We start from the raw sequence: 17,919 nt of genomic DNA, 5'->3' as shown, positions 1-17,919 counted from the left end.
GTCAGGTGTGTATACTGTCTGGGTACTGCCTATCTTGAATCCCCTTGAGCCATTTACAAGGGTTTCAGCACTCGCGCTGTAAACAAGAAGAGGGCCAAGTTGGTCCTGAATGGACTTTTACCTGCTGGCGATTCTTCTTCGGCCTCTTCCAGCAAGGGGGAGAAGCCTGATAGAGGTAAAAAACAGGGCTCTGTGGACTCATTAACGGCAAAGGGGGACCAAAAACAATCCGTATCTGCCTCTTCTGGTCCTCTACATCTGAAGGTCCAAAGACCCTTGGCTACCCCAGCAGTTTTGGCACCATTATCAGCTTGGACACCTTGGAGATGGTTATCTTCGGCACCAATTGTATGGATCTCCTACTCTGTGTGTCTAGCCCTTTCTTGTCTAAGGGTACACAATCAAGTAAGACTTTTCTCCCTTCTCCCCTTTTACCCTGCAGGAGTCCTTGGTAGTGTCATCCCCCTCTCCACCCAGGATCAGAGCTTCTGTGGTTCGGATCCAGTCATCAGAGCCTTCGTCCAGTAGGTGAGCCTCCATGCCTCCTTTTGTGGCTTCATCTGCTTGGTTGTCCTGGTCAGTTGGGCGTTTAAGACCCACAGAACTGGCTTGTTACAGGCACAGATGCAGTTAGGACTCATGCAGTTGACTTCAGGCCCTTGACCTGAAGCATTGGCTCCTTTACACTGGTTTCCTTTCTCGGGCCTTTGGTTCAAAGGTAATTGGAGCTGGTTGCCTTTTCTCCTTTAATGTCAGCTATGACTGTTTAGCCAATTTTGGCTCCTGCCCCTACTTTGATTTCCTTGACTCTGACAATGTCTGAGCCAGGTGGACTCTGGAGCTAGCACACCACGTTAGGGGAGTCTGTGTCATGTTTGATTTCTGTTTTAGGGTCATTCCTCCTGCTTGTGGCCTCTGTTCTGGATAGTTCTATACAGATCTTGACCTAGGGGCAGGTTGGAGTGGCTCCAGAGTCTGGTGTGTCCTTGGGATCTTTGGATTCTAGGTCTGCTGGCTCTGGGCAGCCTGCTTCAATTTCTGCCTTTGTTGTGGAGAGGATTTCCCCTTGTCAGGAGAGAGTGGTCAGGTGCAACTGGTATCTCCTCCATCTTTGACATCTGTACCTGTTGACACTCTTCAGTCTGCTCCAGGACAGCTCAAGACAGATAATCTCAAGTCTGTCCTTTCTTCAAGGCCCCAGGCCTCTGCCGTTTCTCCCCAAACTCTTCAGGGTGGGAAGTTTAGAAGCACCTGGATTCTTCTGAAGTCCCTCATTGAGGTCACCAACCTTGAGGAAGAAGATGAGTCCGCTAAATCCCCCCACAAGGATACCTCATTTGGCAGTCTTTTGGAGACCCTTTGCCAGCATGTGAGGGTTGGACTGCAAAAGTCTTTCCCCACTGTCTCATCTACACCCACTAAATCTCCCCTAGATAAAGTTAAATAGCCTTTCCTTAAAATGTCAATTTTTATTTTTTTTTCTTCTCATCTTTATTACATCTTCAAGATTATCTCTACTAAACATACTGTATGAGCAACAATCACAATGTTCTATCTGCTGTTCTTTTAACTGTATGTCTAAACGACTATGCTTATGTAAATATCTTATCCAATCATATGTTGTCTGCTATATTTTATAACTGTGTGTGTAAACCACAATGCTCATGTTAAATATCTTATGTATAGTATGTTAGGAATTGTTTCTGGAGCTTTTCTCCCTGGGCCGCCGTTGAAAACGGACAGATCTGTCCAGTCTGACCTCCCCGGTAAACAAATGTAAAATAAAAAATAAGTAAATGTATTTTTAGAGGCCTTTGGGGTAGGCCCATCCATATACTGGGTAGCACCCCCTCTGGATGCCCTTATTGACCTGGTGTCATGGTGGGTGTGGAAGGATCCTGATACAGTGGAATTGATCCTTAAGAAGCCAGACAATATTCTCACTCCTGTAAAGGACCAGCAACACTGAAGTAAGCGTTCGGCCCTGGATGCAGTTGTGGTGGTGGTTGCCACTTAGAAGGACATCTCAGATGCAAATTCATCATTTCATCATCTGAATGGGGAATCTCGGGTGTTGGACTGGTTAGGGAAGCAATCATACTCCTCTTGGCCATGTTCACACTGAGAGCATTGAACTATTTCATCTCGCTCACATGACCAGACTTTAGCATGACATTGTGTCAGAAGTGTCGAGGGTAATTAAGACTCAGCAGAATCCGGAGTCTTAGACTTTGGAGACTCTGATATCCACTTTACAGTAAATTGATGTGTGTCCATGTATATGTTCCAAGCCATTACATAAATAAACAGCCATGCAGGTCTCGAACCCAGAGCCTTATACACCATACTCCCAGTAGTTATCCACCAAGCCATTACAGAAGTGAAGTATATACTTTCAATCTGTAAAGCTCTTTCCAGTGTTGAGAATCAAACCTTGCACCTTGTGATTGAAAGTCATACACACTAACCACTGTACCATTTGACCTTTCAGGTGGCTGATGGCATGTCACAAGCCTGTGGCGCCAGCATTGCCATGTGTCACCACACTTGGATGAGACTTTGTAATTTTTTGGGCTGCTTTAAGGTGTCCTTTATCAATGCCCCCTGTGACTGCTCTTTGAACTCAAGGTTAAGGACACCCCTTAATGGACCTTCTCTCAGTACCAGAAATGGGGAAATGTCTCTCTCTCTCTTTTTTTTTAGTAAAGAGCAGCAGCAGTCCTTTTCCAGGATGCTGCTTCTGCGAGTCTCTCTCCCAACCCCCCCCCCCAGCAGGAGGGAGTCCACAACTAGAGCTGCCTTCTGTCAGGAGTGTTCTACAGAATTGGGGGTTTCATGGAGCCTTCTCTGGGAGACCTTTATAGCGTTCCTGTAGGGTTGCCCAACTGTCAGTCTCTGGAGGCAGTTCCGGTAGTTTGGGTTACACCAGCAGGTTTGGGAGACCATCACTTTAGATGTACGAGTGTTAGAGTTGTATCCAGAAGGCTATACAGTTCCATTTTTTAAAAACTCCAAATTTAAATCCCAAACATCTCCCACATGTGCCCCCCATCACAGAAGGCATGTAGATATTGAAATTCAAAATTTTAGAAAATAAAGTCCTCAAAGAGGTCCCGTCAGACCATTGCGGATCTGGGGTCTGTTCAAGGTTCCCTTTGGTTCCAAAGAACAAGGACCTCAGGTCAGTTTTGGATTTGAGCAGGTTGAATAATTTTGTAAAGCAGACCAGGTTATGGATAGTCCTGGTTCAGTCCATTGTCTCTTTCGAGGAAGGACAACTGGATATGATCAACCTCAAGGACGCTTGTCACGTAAAGATTGCAAGTCATTCCAGGAAGATGTTCTTCGTGTTTCACTGTTGCAGTCATTACATTTGGGTAATCTGCTTGCAGGTTGCCCTCAGTTGGCCTGATTAACAAAGTCTTGGGTCTTGCGTCGGTTGCTGTCCCTTCTTCCATGACGTCAGGTCGTCAGGGGTATAAAACATGCAGCCGACACCATTACATCAGTCTTTCTTGCCGTGCGGTGCCCGAAGCAGAAGCTGTTCACAAGTGCCGGTCGGCCGACTCCTGAAATTTTCGTTTTTAGAGTTTCAGTACCGAAGTCTTCAACTAAAGCTAAGTACCCCGTTGGGGAAACTTTTTCTTGCTCCTTACCGATGTCAGTAAAAGTTAATAATTGCATTACTTGTGGAAAGCAAATACCTCATAAAGATTTTCATTCGTACTGTATTCCTTGCCTAGGCCCTGACCACAACATACCTTGCTGTCTGTTTTGTGCTTTATTTAATCAATGGACTATCCGTCATCTGTAGATTTTTGCCTCTAAATATTTCGGTTCTTGGTTCACTTATCCAGAAATGTAGTCTGTTAGCCATCCGACTACTGGGATTCCGAAAAAACACAAAAATAAAGACAGAGACAAGCCGCCGAGGCCCAAAACTGCCGACAACGCTTCTAAGCCAGTCGCCAGTTCGCCGGTACTCCATGAGGTGCTTTCGCAGCCCCTGATACTCGCTACTTCTGATTCATAGGCCTTTACTGAGACTCATTCGAAGTCCGGTATGCCGCGAGATGCTTCAACTATAGAACCCATGGCTGTTTCTACCTTGGATGGGTCCGGAGGTGCTGTGCAGGCACTGGCTTCTGAGGGTGTATTCAGGCCTACGGACTTGCATATTAAATCGATGCCTCCTTCATTACTTGGGCCTAAATCTCGATCCATGTCTAAAAAATTGATGCCCAGGCCACATGCACGGGTCTCTATGCCTAAAAAACAAATGATAAGAATGGCTGAAGATCTAATAACTCTAATCAGGGGTAGCCAACCACCCCCTTCTAAGAGGCCTAGGACTGAGGTTGATTATGAATCTTCTGATCAGGAGTCTTTTTTTCTGACTCTTCTGATGACCTGGATTTGTCCTTACCTACTTATGAGGATTCTGATGCAGAGGACTCTATTCCCTCTGCTTCCCCTCCTGAGAATTTTTCTTTTGGGGAAACCTTACATTCTCTAAGGGAGCATTTCCACTGGGAAAGCCAGGATTATTCTGATTCAAAAAAGAGGCTTAGGGATTTCCTTTTCCTACCTCAGCATAGGTCTTTAGCTATTCCTCCTGTACTAGACATTGTTGATGATGCTTTCTCGGAATCTAGTTTGGCCCCTGATTCCCTGCCTCCTGCTCCCAGAAAACCTGACCGATACTACAGGGTCCCTGAGTCCCACAAGTTCCTTTTCAAAAATCCTATTGCAGATTCAGAGACTATTTCACAGGGGCCTAAGGGCATTAAGGCTTCTACTGCTAAAAATCCTACCCCTTCTGATAGAGACTGCAGGGCGCTGGATAGATGGGGGTAAGAAGGTTTACACTTCTGCAGCCATGGCCATTAGGGTTTTAAACTGCCAGTTTCATATGTTAAAATATCAGCAACATGTTATTGGACTGCTTAAACAGAAAATTATGTTGATTCCTGACTGTGTGGAAAATAAAGAATTACAGGATTTAATGCATTCTGCCAAACAAGTTGGAAAACAAATTTTGCAATGTGGTTTTCATTCATTAGAGGCCTCTTGCAGGGCTGCTGTTACTGGGTCTGTGCTCAGAAGGCATGCTTGGCTTAAGGAGCAATCTTTGCCTGATCATGTTAAAGCTAAATTGTTGGATGCTCCTTTAATTCAGGACCGCCTGTTTGGCAACAAGGCTGAGGAAGTTCTTAAAAAGATGGAAGATAAAGCTAAATTTATGCAAACTGTTAAAGATTTTTTTACAAGTTCAGCCTCCTAGATTTAGTAGGCACTAGCCCTCTAAGAAGTGGTCCTTTCCAGCCCCTTCCAGGTCTTCTCAAGCCAAACCCAGACACAGCAAAAACCCCAGGTTTCAGTCCCAGGGGACTCGCAGAACTAAGCAGTGGGGGGCCTCCACTTCCAAGTCTGGGAATAATAAGACTCCCCCCTATGGTAAACTGTCTCAATGACTTCCTTTTAAAAATTCCAAGCTCTTATCATCTCACTGCCCCCTTGGGGGGAAAGATTGCTCTTCATGCAAAGAATTGGGAACTCATTACCCAGGACAAATGGGTTTTAAATATAGTGTCCCAGGGATACAGATTTCACTTCCACTCATTGCCAACACCAAGTGGGTGGCTGGACCTACCCCCAAATCAGTGGGCAGAGGCCCAAAAGCAAGTACTTTCTCTCTTAAGCATGGGGGCTATTCAACTGGTACCAGAAGAGGAAAAGGGACAAGGTTTCTACTCCAGACTTTTCCTGGTACCCAGAAAAGCCAATTCATGGCGTCCTATCCTGAACCTGTCTACTCTAAACACCTTTTTAGAGATTCCAAAATTTAAGATGCTGACTCTTCACCGATTACTTCCTATGCTAGGCAAAGATGCCTGGTTGGCAACACTAGATTTAAAAGAAGCATACCTGCACATCCCAATCAGGGAATCTTGCAGAAGATGCCTATGCTTCAAAGCAGGCTACAAGCACTATGAGTTCTCTGCACTGCCCTTTGGCTTATCTACTGCGCCCAGTGTATTCACAAAGTGTCTAGCTCCAGTTATTTCATTTTGCATGCAAAGAAATATTCAAATATACCCATACCTGGACGATTGTCTAATTCAGGCAGAAAGCCAGGACATAGAATTATCTGGCCTTTGTAAAAAGGGTTCTAACTTGTCTGGGGTACACCATAAACGAAAAGAAATCACAACTGGTACCCTTTCAACAAATTATATTCCTGGGACAAGCTTGAATACAACTTCCCAGATGGCTTATCTCGCGCCAGAAAAGCAAATTCATTTGACAACTTACATCAAACAAGTGGCCACAAAAACCCTTCTATCTGCAAGACAAATACTGCAAGCCTTGGGGTTCATGGTCTCCTGCATTCTTCTAATTCCATTTGCAAGACTGCATATGGGGAAACTACAGTGGCATCTAAAAAGCCTATGGTGTCAACATTCTCAAAACCTAGAAACAATGATTCCTATCGTATCTCGCCTATGCCTAGAGTTCCTTTGGTGGGCAGAGGCCTGCCACCAAAACAAGGGACTACCTTTCACACCACCCCCTGCCATCCAAACCCTAACAGATGTATCAGACTATGCATGGGTGGGCTCACCTGGCAGGGAAGTGCATTCAGGGCAAATGGAACCCAAATCAAATGCACCTGCATATCAGTCAAAAAGAAATGTTAGCTGTACAGGATGCTCTGACAGCCGTCAAGGACTACATTCTTCCAGGACAACTAATGGTAAAAATACCACTGTTTATGTGGTACATAACCAAGCAGGGGGGTACACATTCTTACCCCCTCTGCAGACTAGCCATGGCATTGTGGAACACAGCCTTGAGCTACCAAGTGCACCTACAAGCTCAATTCCTGCCAAGAAAACTAAATACACTGGCAGACGGACTAAGCAGAAACCTCATGGACCCACACAAGTGGAAACTGGAATCAAGGATTTTCAACATGTTGACAAGCAAATGGGGGAGCCCAGATATAGACCTGTTTGCCTCTCCCCAGAACTACCAATAGGATACATTTTGCACAAGGACTCCCCACAAACAAGCCTGGAAAGTGGGTGCTCTGTCCTTCAGCTGCCTATCAGTCTATGCCTTCCCCTCTCTGCCCCTGCTCTCCAAAGTATTACTAAAAGTCAAACGGGATAAACCAAGGATGATTTTGATTGCTCCAGACTGGCCGCGCCAACACTGGTACCCCCTCCTGTGCAGTGTGTCAGGGTTATCTCCATGGCACCTGCCTCAGACTCCTTCCCTGCTGTCTCAGCAGGAGAACCAGATTCTGCACCCTCAGCTTCCAACACTGAACCTTGCAGCCTGGCTAATTACTTAAACTCTCCCTTACCATCCCTCAGCAAACCTATGATGGATGTCATCCTAGAGGCATGGAGGCCTAGTGCTAGAAGATCTTATGCTGAAAAATGGAAAATATTCTGTGCCTGGAACCAATCTCAAGGGATGAGCACAGCAGCGCCCAATTTACCTCAGATTTTTCAATACTTAACTGAGATGCTTCACAAGGGCCTGTCTTTTTCCTCCATTAAAATCCACGCCTTAGCCATTTTAGCTCATTATAACACAGAACCTCCCCTTTTCTCTCATCCACTGCTCAAGCAGTTCCTCAGAGGGGCCAAAAATTTGAGACCACCCACGAGAGCTCCAACCCCAGCCTGGGACATTAACTTTGTTTTGGAGAAACTCCCTCTTCCTCCTTTCGAGTCAGCAGTTTTCCTCTTAGCAATCACTTCAGCTAGAAGGGTATCTGAATTACAAGCCCTTATGGCAGTGGAGCTTTTCATCATCTTTCACCCGGACAGGGTGTCACTCAGAACCAATCCATCCTTCATGCCCAAGGTGGTATCCAGTGTGGCTCTTAATCAGTCCATTCATTTGCCAACAGTCTTTCCCAATCCACAGAATAAAAGGAAATGCATACTGCATTCCTTAGATGTGCACAGACAACTTAGATTCTACTTGGACAGGACTAAACCTCAAAGGAAATCTGAACAACTGTTGATAGCATTTGCTGCAGGGCCAGAGGGGAAGGCTATTTCAAAGCAAACCATTTCTAAATGGATAAGCCATTACTTTCATTTCTGCTATAAGCACCATGGAAAACCAATCCCCCAGGGGATCAGACCTCACTCCACTAGGGCTGCATCTACCTCTACAGCCTTTCTCAGAGGCGTCCCTTTCACCGTGCATTATCATTTGCCAATTTTCTCTAAATTCAGAGCTAGTTTTGCCACTGCAGTCTTGCAGGGCCTTATAACCTGCCCTAATGCTGTCGAAACTCCTCCTCCCAACCATAGCTTTGGGAATCTACCCAAATGTAATGACTGCAACAGTGAAACACGAACATAGTACAGTTGTGTACACTTACCATAAATGTAGATGTTCGAGTATATTCACTGTTGCAGTCCTGGTTACCCTCCCTCCAGACCCCTAACTTCTTTTGGCTATACCTCTACTTTCCTTTACTATGCTTAAAAGTCTTTTTGCTGTATTTGCTTTTTTGTTGGAGGTATATCTTTGTGCTTTTATGTTTAATTGCTTCCCATTAGGGGCCACCTGACATCTGGGGCAAGAAAAACTGATGTAATAGCGTGGCTGCATGTTTTATACACCTGACGACCTGACCATGGAAGAAGGGACAGCATCCGACGCAGGACCCAAGACTTTGTTAATCAGGCCGACTGAGGGCAACCTGCAAGCAGATTACCCAAATGTAATGACTGCAACAGTGACACTCTAACATCTACATTTATGGTAAGTGTACACAACTGTACTTTTCCATGTTTCCATCTTAGAGTTGGTCATTACCAGTTCCAATCACTGCCCTTCATACTAACCACTACCTGCAGGTGTTCACAAATGCATGGCAGTGGTTGCAGCCTGGCTCAGGCTGCAGGGGTTCCAGGTCTTTTCTTACTTGGATGACTGGCTCCTAACCATTTCCATGAAAGATCTCTAGTCAGGGTCAGGAACACCTTAACCGAGCTGGGTAGCTCCTTGGAAATCACAATCGGCTATCAAAAATCAAGGCTTCTTTCTGTGCAAATGATAGAGTTTATAGTCTGTCACTTGGACACAGTTTCTCACATTGCAAAACTTCCAGTCTTCCAAGTATCAGCCTTGCAGAGTCTAGCCCCTTTCTTGTTTTCTTGACCAAAACCCCCAGTCTATCTTATTCTCAAACTCTTGAGTCACATGGAGGCTGTCGTCCGTTTGGTTCCCCTAGATAGAGAGGTACTGTATGAGTGTTCTGTAGAGGACATTGGTGGTGCACTGGTCTCATCTGACGAAGTTCCCCATTGTGATGACAGATTTGTCAAATTCAGAACAGTTGGTGGTTGTAGTCTTCCTTTGTGTCCACTTGAGACTGTTCACCCCCCCCCCCCCGGGGCTCAGTCTTGATGGTCGTGTCTTTACTTTGGAGAGGAGCATTTTGAGGGGAGGACTGTCTGAGGGACCTGGTCCAGTACTGAGGCCAATCTTCGCAGCAGCATCTTTTAGATGAGGGTGGTCCTCCTTGCTTTCCAGTGTTTCCAAAATGTTCTTCCCAAGGGTGTGACTTTGGTTCAGAACTTTTACAAGTCTGTGATGTGTTATCTGAACGATCAAAGGGGAGCCCATTCCTGTCCTCTTTGTCAGGAAGCCACAATTGTCTGGCAATGGGTGATTTCTTCTCAGTGGTTTTCTGGTTGCCATGTACGTTCCAGGAAGATCCAACATATTAGCAGAAGGTTTGAGCAGGAACATTCTCTTTCTGCAGGAGTGGTCTCCGAATCTGGGAGTTGCCGCTCAGATTTTTTTGGTGCTAGGACACTTCATATTGTGATCTGTTTGCATTCCCATCCAACACCAAGTGCAGCAGGTATATTATGCCTTATTATACCATGACACCCCCCAAAACGTGCACGCTGATTGGCCAACGTGCACATTGTAAATCGAGTTATACTAATGGAAAAAGGTCCGGTCGCCCGGACTTTTTTCCATTAGTATAACTCTACTGTCTGGCTATGTTAAATGGGTTTAACATAGCGAGACAGCTTTAAAATAAGCAACAGAGATCTCCGTTGCTTATTTTAAAGCTGTCTCGCTATGCTAAACCCATTTAACATAGCAGACAGGTTTTAAAAGCAACAGAGAAAGCAAGATCTCCGTTGCTTTTTTTACTGTTTCGCTATGCTAAATGGGTTTAACATAGCGAGACAGTTTTAAAATAAGCAACGGAAATCTCCGTTGCTTATTTTAAACTGTCTCGCCATGTTAAACCCATTTAACATAGCGAAAATAAAAAGCAACGGAGATCTTGCTTTCCATTGCTTTTGCCACAGCTCTGATGTACTGCACAGGCGCGCAGTACATCAGAACTGCCGCGGATGCCAGACATCTGCGGAAGGGCAGTAAACAGGCATTATACTATGCCATTATTTAAGAAAATTAATAGTTTCTTTTCTTAAATAATGTCATGGTATAATAGCAATAACCCACTTCTGGGTGTGGGTAATGCTGTATTTACCCACGGTTGGCTTTGTTTGGTCCCTCAGGACCAAACCACGCCAACCGTGGGTAAATCCAGCATTACCTACACCCAGGCGTGGGTTATTGCTATAGTCCCTCCTCAGGGACAGTCACCCAGAGATACTCTTCTGTATGCTTGGCTCTTCTGTATGCCTATTCTCTGACCCCTCTAATAAAGTTTCTTTAGAGTGCAGCACATTGCAAAGCATCTGTAATCCTCATTGCTGCCCTTTGGCCCCATCAGGTGTAGTTCCCCTTTCTTTGGCCTCTTCTGAAGTACCCTCCTTGGGTCTTGGATCCGATTCTGGATTTAAACTCTCATCCGGGGTCTAGACCTAGCCCAACCTTCACACACTCTAGTTAACTCCATGGTTTTCCAATTCTCTTGATGGCCAGAAATCCCAAGCTTTTGGATATGCAGTAGTGCATATTTTGTATTCTTCTCAAAAATTGTGTATGCATAGGGTGTGCCAGTAAGTGGAAAAATTTTTCTTGTTGGGCTACCTCTAAAGGCTTGGATCCCTTTTCATCCTGTTTTGGAGGTCATTCTAGACTTCCTAGCAGATTTGTTTAACTCTGGTTCCAGTTATCCTACTATTAAGGTGCGATTGGCAGACATTTCCAATTTTCACATTGGTAGGGACAGTATGCTTTTGGCTGCTCTCAAAGTATCAAAGGCCTTCCTCTAGGGTACCTTTTTATTATGTCCTCCTGTCTGGGACCATGTGCCTCCATGGAATTTAACTTTCATCCTTCAGATGCTGGCTGCTCTCCCCGTTGAACCTTCCACTACAGTTGACCTGAAGTTTTTATCTTGGCAGACCTTATTCTTGGTGGAGGTGATTTCTGCCAAGTGGGAGTCAGAACTGCAAGCCCCTCTCATCAGTACCTCCTTACTCCTTTTTTATAAAGGCAGGGTGTCCCTCTGCATGGATCCTTCCTTTCTTCTAAAGGTGGCTACCAAGAACAGTTTGGATCAGTCCATTCACTCACCAGTGTTTTTTCCTGATGTTTCCAACAGGGGAGAATACCTGATGCATTGCCTTGATGTACGTAGACAATTCACGTTTTACTTGGACAGAATCAAATCTTTCAGAAAGTCCAAACAGTTGTTTGTGTCCTATTCCAAGGCCCGGATGGGCATGCCATTGTCTAAGGTTGTATTTCTTTTGGGTATGATTTGAAAGAAAAGCCCTTGCAGGGTAAACCAAAAGGCCATTTTGTTAGAGCTATGGCTGCTTCTACAGCTTTCTTTAGAGCTGCATTGGTTGATGTTTGTGCAGCTATTACTTGAGTGGGCCCTCACACCTTTGTGTCCCACTTCAAACTGGACATTTAGTCGAGGTCCAGAGCTTTTTTGATTCTACCATATCGTGCAGTATCCTTCTGTGAGACATAGGGTTTTACTTGACTGGGGACTGTATCCCATAGGTTGAATCCAGATGGAAATCACATCATCAGATACAGAAGTTAGGTACTTACAATAATGATAGAGCAATATTGTCTTTTTCTGTCTGGTTCAACCCCCTCCCCCCCATGTTGTAGTGAGTTTCTCAATCATGGGATGACCGAGTTGGGGAGATTTCTTTTTACTCCTTCGTTGGGGTTCTTGGTATTTTCCCATAGTGATTGAGTGCTGTCGATTTGGGCAGTATGGGCAAATTTGATCTGAGGTAATATTGATGAATGATGGAATATGCATAGTGGAGGCCGAGCTCGACAGGCTGAAGTCTTGCTGTATGTCTGGTCTCTGATCTGCTGAACCGGACAGTAAGAGACATCGATCATAACTTTTGTTTTTGATTTCGCCATACAAAATAGTACTTAGTGAAGCTGTTATCTACATCAGAAATCTCCACTCATTAATGGGATGTGCTTGAGCATTTTAATAAATGTGTTTTTTACTGCAGACACACTGAAGAATAAGTTTCAGCTATAACTTTGCAGTGTAAATTTTTATTATTCTAGTTTCTAGAATTTATTCATTTGTTTATTAAAGGGACATGTTTTGCTGTTTTTAATTTTGGTAGCTCATTGTGGTCTTTTTAATTCTGTTGTCCCTCACAGGAAGATGGTGTCCGGCAGGTGCTTGAAGAAATGAAAGCTCTGTATGAACAGAATCAAACAGATGTGTAAGTCTTGTTGTATACTGTTATGTTCCTTAATGTAATTACTGAGCTGAGGTGATCTCCTTAGATAATTAGGTTGGGTAGCCTGTGAGCATATTATTAATTATTAGTATCTGTGTAGAAGACACAAATGAAAATGGTTCTCAGGCATTATTGTGACACTTGGAAGAAAAAGTTGTGAAACTGTTTTACTTCTTTAAAACAGATGATTGTGTGTCAGGGGAGAGAAAGGTGATGATAGAAATGTGCATCTTTTAAGGGTGTACAGGTACTCTCTACAGAGTCTTCTTATTTAGACTGTTATTTCTGTAACAGAAGGAAAGTGAGGATGCTGCCTTCTCTATTGTGAAGGGATGTTAAGAGATACCAGGAATGGTTTGACCTATACAGCAGTACTTTGTTGATTTGATAACCAAAGAGCCATTTGCAATTACGTTTGATGTAGCTGGTGGGGAAAAGCAGAGAAGATAACTTTAGAGAAATTCCTTTGTGCAAAAGAGTTTGGATGACTAATTTCCTGATATAGTCTGCCAGAAAAAGGAACTCAAGTTAGACTTTTTCATAGGTAGGTACTAGGCTATTGGCCCTAGGGTCTATATAAGCCTAGCCAAAAAGCCACCCAAGAAAATTATTTTCCTGTGCCCCTGTTAAGCAGAGCCACAGAAGTGATCCCTGGGTTGAATTTCCTATTTCCCATCCAATCATCAAGATTTTTCTTGGAGTGCTAATGAGGAGCTTTGTTTGATACAGATAGGTAGTTTGTTCCAGAGTATGGGAAGTCTCCAACAGCTCTGGGTTTGACATAGCTTTGTATGTTAGGCAGAGATCGCCTATGAGTAGGCGATATGCAACGGAGTAAAGCTGGGTATTTTTGAGTAGGGCATCTGTTTGAGGCCGGTAATCCTCTTTGTGAGGTATTTCTGCGTCCTTTCCAGTTGTTGTAGATGTCCTGTGAGGTACATACCAAAAAGGGTGTTGTACTCTATAGTGGGTCTAATGAGTGACGAGCAGAGGGGAACAATGACCTCTTTTTTTTTTTTTTTTTCCTGGATGAGAAACCTTTTGTGATGAGGTGTGCCATGTAGAAGGATTTCCTGACTACTGTGATGATGTGATTATCAAAGGAGAGACTACAGTCCACCTGTGTCCCAAGGTCTCTTATCACACTTTCGGTGTTAGGTAGACTACCACCTATGTGGTAGTTCATGGCTACAGAGGTTTTACCAAATGGGATGATAGTGCACTTTTTGGCATTGAGCTTGAGGCCATGGCTTTGACACCAGGCATCTGTCTTCAGTGAGGCCCTTTTGTAGGACGTCCACATCGTTAGGAGTTTCGATTTAGGGCTCCTAGTTTGCAGTCATCTGTGAACTTCATTACCCAAAGACCTTCTGTGTTAGCCTGTACTTCAGAGAAGTAGATACCAAACAGGAGAGGACCCAGGACTGAACCCTGTGTTTACTCCACTTGTTACTGGTCTGAAGTCGGATTTGGAGTCTACTACTTTCAAATTGTGGGTTCTGTCAGTGAGCCAGTTGGCAACCCATCTTGTGACATAGAGATATATACCTAGTTTAGTGAGTTTATCTACAATTCCAGAGTGGGGGATGGTGTCAAAAGCCTTGGCAATATCTAGATAGGCTGTGTGAACCACCTTACCTTCGTCTATGGCTTTGGTGATGCTTCAAAGAAGTCTATCAAGTTTAGGAGACATGATCTGCCTTTTACAAACCCAAACTGGGTGGGGTCCAGAGTTTGGAGATTACCAATGTCTTTATTTATAAGTTCCATGATGATACATTCCATGGCCTTGCAGACCAGGCTCGTCAGGCTAATGGGGCAGTAGTTCTCGGGGTCCGTGGTGGCTCCCCCTTTGTGGAGTGGGATAACAGTCACTGTGCACCATTCAGTGGGCACAAAGACTGAGGTGAGGCTATGATTGAACATGGTACTTGGTTGGGGTGCCAGTTTGTTCTGTAGTTCGTGTAGAGCACAGGCCTAGGATGTTGTCAGGTCCCATGGATGCTGTGTTCTTGGCTTTGGAGAGTGTTTTATTTACCTGTGCAGCCATGAATACAGGAACTTTGCATTCTTCCAGTATAGCGATGGGCCCTTTAGGGGGTGAGCCTTTAGGGGGTGAGAGGGGGGTAAAGTTAGCACTGAACCTATCTGCCAGGATGTTGGCAATATCAGTTGGTTCTGTATATTTAGTGCCATTGTGCTGTAACTCAGAGTGTTGCCATTGAGATTCTTGACATAGCTATAGAATGCATTGTGGTTGTCTTTAGAATCAGTGGTGATTTTGTTTTCGTAACTAGCTTTGGAGAATTTTATGAGTGATCTCTGCTTCTTACTGAGGCTGACCAGGGAGTTCCTCCAGTCATGGGATTTTACTCTTGCAATAGATTCTTTCTTCTGTTGTAGAGTTTGTTTATGGCAGGGGACCACCAGATTGGCTTCCTTTTTTGGAGGATAGCATCTTGGTTCCATTAGAGATAGCATGATCCATGCACTCATGTAACTGCTTATAAAGTGAATTTGTGTAGGATTCAGCAGTCGTACCTCTATTGTCCATCTGCATGGGTGTCGTGAAGTTTGCCACTTCTGTCTTAAGAAGCGTGAAGTTGGCTTTGGAGAAATGTTTTACAGTGGTTTCCCTAATGCGGGGTGGGGGGCGGTATGTGGATGTCAAGTGTGATTAGCTTGTGGTCGGATCTGACCAATGAGGAATTGACCTCTGGTGTGGAACACTGGTCGCCCATGTTGGTAATGACCAGGTCTAGGATATTGCTGCCCCTAGTGGGGGTGTGGATAAGTTGATCCAAGGCATTGGAATTTATGAATTCCAGAAAACGTTGAGCAAAAGAGTTTGTACACGAGTAGTTTTCCCCAGTTAATGGTGTGGTAGTTGAAATCGCCCATTATTAGGGTGTTGGGTTGTACCCTAATATTTTCCAGTGTATCAAGAAATGAGGAGTGGGAATCCTGAGGCATGGTGGGGGATCTGTAGCAAGCTACAATTTGGATTGCAGTCTTGTCCAGAGTTAGTTGCACTTGAATAATCTCGGACGCATTATGCTGAGCAACTAGCCTGGAGGTGTGGATTTCCTTAATGAATATGGACAAGCCTCCGCCTTTAGTGTTTCAGTCCAGGTTAGGTGGCCGAAAGGTGTGGTATGAATTATAGCCTGGTAATGCAGGGGTGCTCTCTGGAGCCTTGAAACAGGTCTCTGTCACTGCACAGATGCCAGTGTTGTCCATTTTAAGGATTGTCTCGAGTGAGTGCATTTTGAGGTTTAGATTTCTAGCATCGAGTAGCATTACCCTCAGATTTTGCTTGCTTGTACGTGTTACGGTGCTGAATTTGTCATTTGAACCTTGCCTAAAAAAGGCACTATAAGGCTGGCAAGAGCCTTGGCCAGTATCCAAAATCCCAAGGGCGACAGTTGCAGGCCATCTCTGGCAAAGCATCGTGGTCTGTCGATCATGTCATCCCAGGCAGACCGATGCTGGATCCCCTTAGAATGACACCAGAAGCTTAGCCAATTTTTGAAGTCAATCATTTTGTCCTTGTACTGTGGTATCATTCTGGGTGATGGCAGGATGCTACTTAAGGCTAGGGGTCATACCTGCCTGGGCTACAAGATCGGACAGCTTCTCCATGTCTCTTTTCATGTAGTCCAGGGAGGTACGTCTCAGGATATTCACACCAACATGGACAATGACAGAGTCATATTTTACTTGTGGAGTGAACTGTGTGTGTGCGTTATGTGGCGGATCCTGGCACCCGACAGGCAGTTGACAGTAACTTTCTTCTTGTTTAGCCTGGTGAGTGGAACATCAGTGTGCCTGACTATAGAGTCACCTATGACTAGAGTGTTTGGTACGTTATGCCTTATGGGCTGTAGTTGAGTGGTACACTGAGTTTGTAGGCTGTGTGTCATTTGGGTTGTGTTGGGGCGTGGAGGTTGCTTGCATTTCTGTTTTGGCAGTCTCTGTTGCTTGGGCAGATTTTTATTGAGAGCCTCTGTGAATGTAGGTTTGTGTTTTGTGCTTCTATGTGTGTGCTTTGGTGGTGTAGGTTTTGAGGGACTGTGTGATGAGTGTGGTGTGGTGCAAGTGTTTACCTTCTTCTCTTGACTGTCTAGTTCAGTCTTGGGTGAAGAGAGCTTTGCTTCCAGTTTGGCTGTATAAGTGCATCTCTCACAGGTTGTAGTGTTGGGTGGTAGGAGGAGAGGGTTGTCTTTGTACATGAGGGAATTGCTGCATTGCCCCAAGATGCACAGATTCATCAGGTAGACAGTAGAAAACACCAGGAGCTGACCCTTGGATATACCTGGATAGGTGCTTATTTATTAAGTACTAAAAACTTGTTTTCCTCTAGACAAGTGAGGAAAGTTGAGTACTGTAGTAATTTGTAGCTTATTTAGTGCTTAGAATGAGTTCTGAACAAGTGCTGAGCTCAGAGAAACAGATTTGAGTGCTATAACTAAAAAAACTGGCTAGTTCTAAGGGAAAATTTTAAAGAGCGGACTTTATGGCACCAGGAATAGTTTAACTCTAAGCGGTGATGCCTGAAGTGTAGTTTTTTTAATTATTTTTTTAATATAACAATAGCAAATGAATTAACCAACAAAATTCTAGAAATAGAGCCCCGTTCCAGCAGTCTTCGATCAGACAAGTTCCAACTGCACACTCCTGCCACTAGGGTTAAGGGGAACATTCTCCAAATAAAATGGCCGGGATTAATGCTTAAGTTATACAAACAAAGTTAGATTCAGCAGGTCTGAATCTAGTCTATGCTACAGCAAACAAGGCGTACCAATTTCAAAAAGAAACAGTTTAAATAAGCAGGCACAATAAGCCTTTAACCAGAAACACTCAGCTCAGAAGGGCAGAATCTACCCTGTCCTCCCACAAGAGTGCAGTCCACACCTTCTTAATGTAAAATAACTGGTCTGAAGCCCAAGTGCTTAAACCAAAGGCTTAGAATAACAGTAACAGTTTAATCAGGCTACTAAAAAGCAGTAATAAAAGCAGCAGAATAAATGCAATTAAGTACTTTTAAGAACAGGTAGTAAAAGCAAAATAAAGTAGCAAGAAACACAAATACAGTAAGTGCAGCTAAAGCGCAATTTTTTTTATATAACAATAGAAAACTAGCAAACTGATTTAAACAAATTACCCAATTAACCAGTAAACAGACTGCGGTGGTGGTGCTGCGGTAGCATTGTCG

General features: G+C 44.2%; 1 protein-coding gene across 2 annotated transcripts in view; it reads left to right on the top strand.

Annotated features, from left to right (window-relative positions):
- GINS1 (GINS complex subunit 1) overlaps positions 1-17,919 on the top strand; it is a 498,875-nt gene that overhangs the window by 63,634 nt on the left and 417,322 nt on the right. For both annotated transcript variants that reach the window (XM_044057650.1, XM_044057644.1), the window contains exon 2: positions 12,622-12,686. In XM_044057650.1, the coding sequence (XP_043913585.1) occupies positions 12,652-12,686 (35 nt within the window). In that variant the 5' untranslated portion in view covers positions 12,622-12,651. The remainder of the gene's footprint in view (positions 1-12,621; positions 12,687-17,919) is intronic.

This window comes from Protopterus annectens, chromosome 1.part2 (genome assembly GCF_019279795.1).
Source record: "Protopterus annectens isolate FY-2018-M chromosome 1.part2, PAN1.0, whole genome shotgun sequence".
Lineage (NCBI taxonomy): Eukaryota > Metazoa > Chordata > Ceratodontiformes > Protopteridae > Protopterus > Protopterus annectens.
Note: the sequence above shows the minus strand (reverse complement) of the source record. Positions and strands in the feature narration are given on the sequence as shown.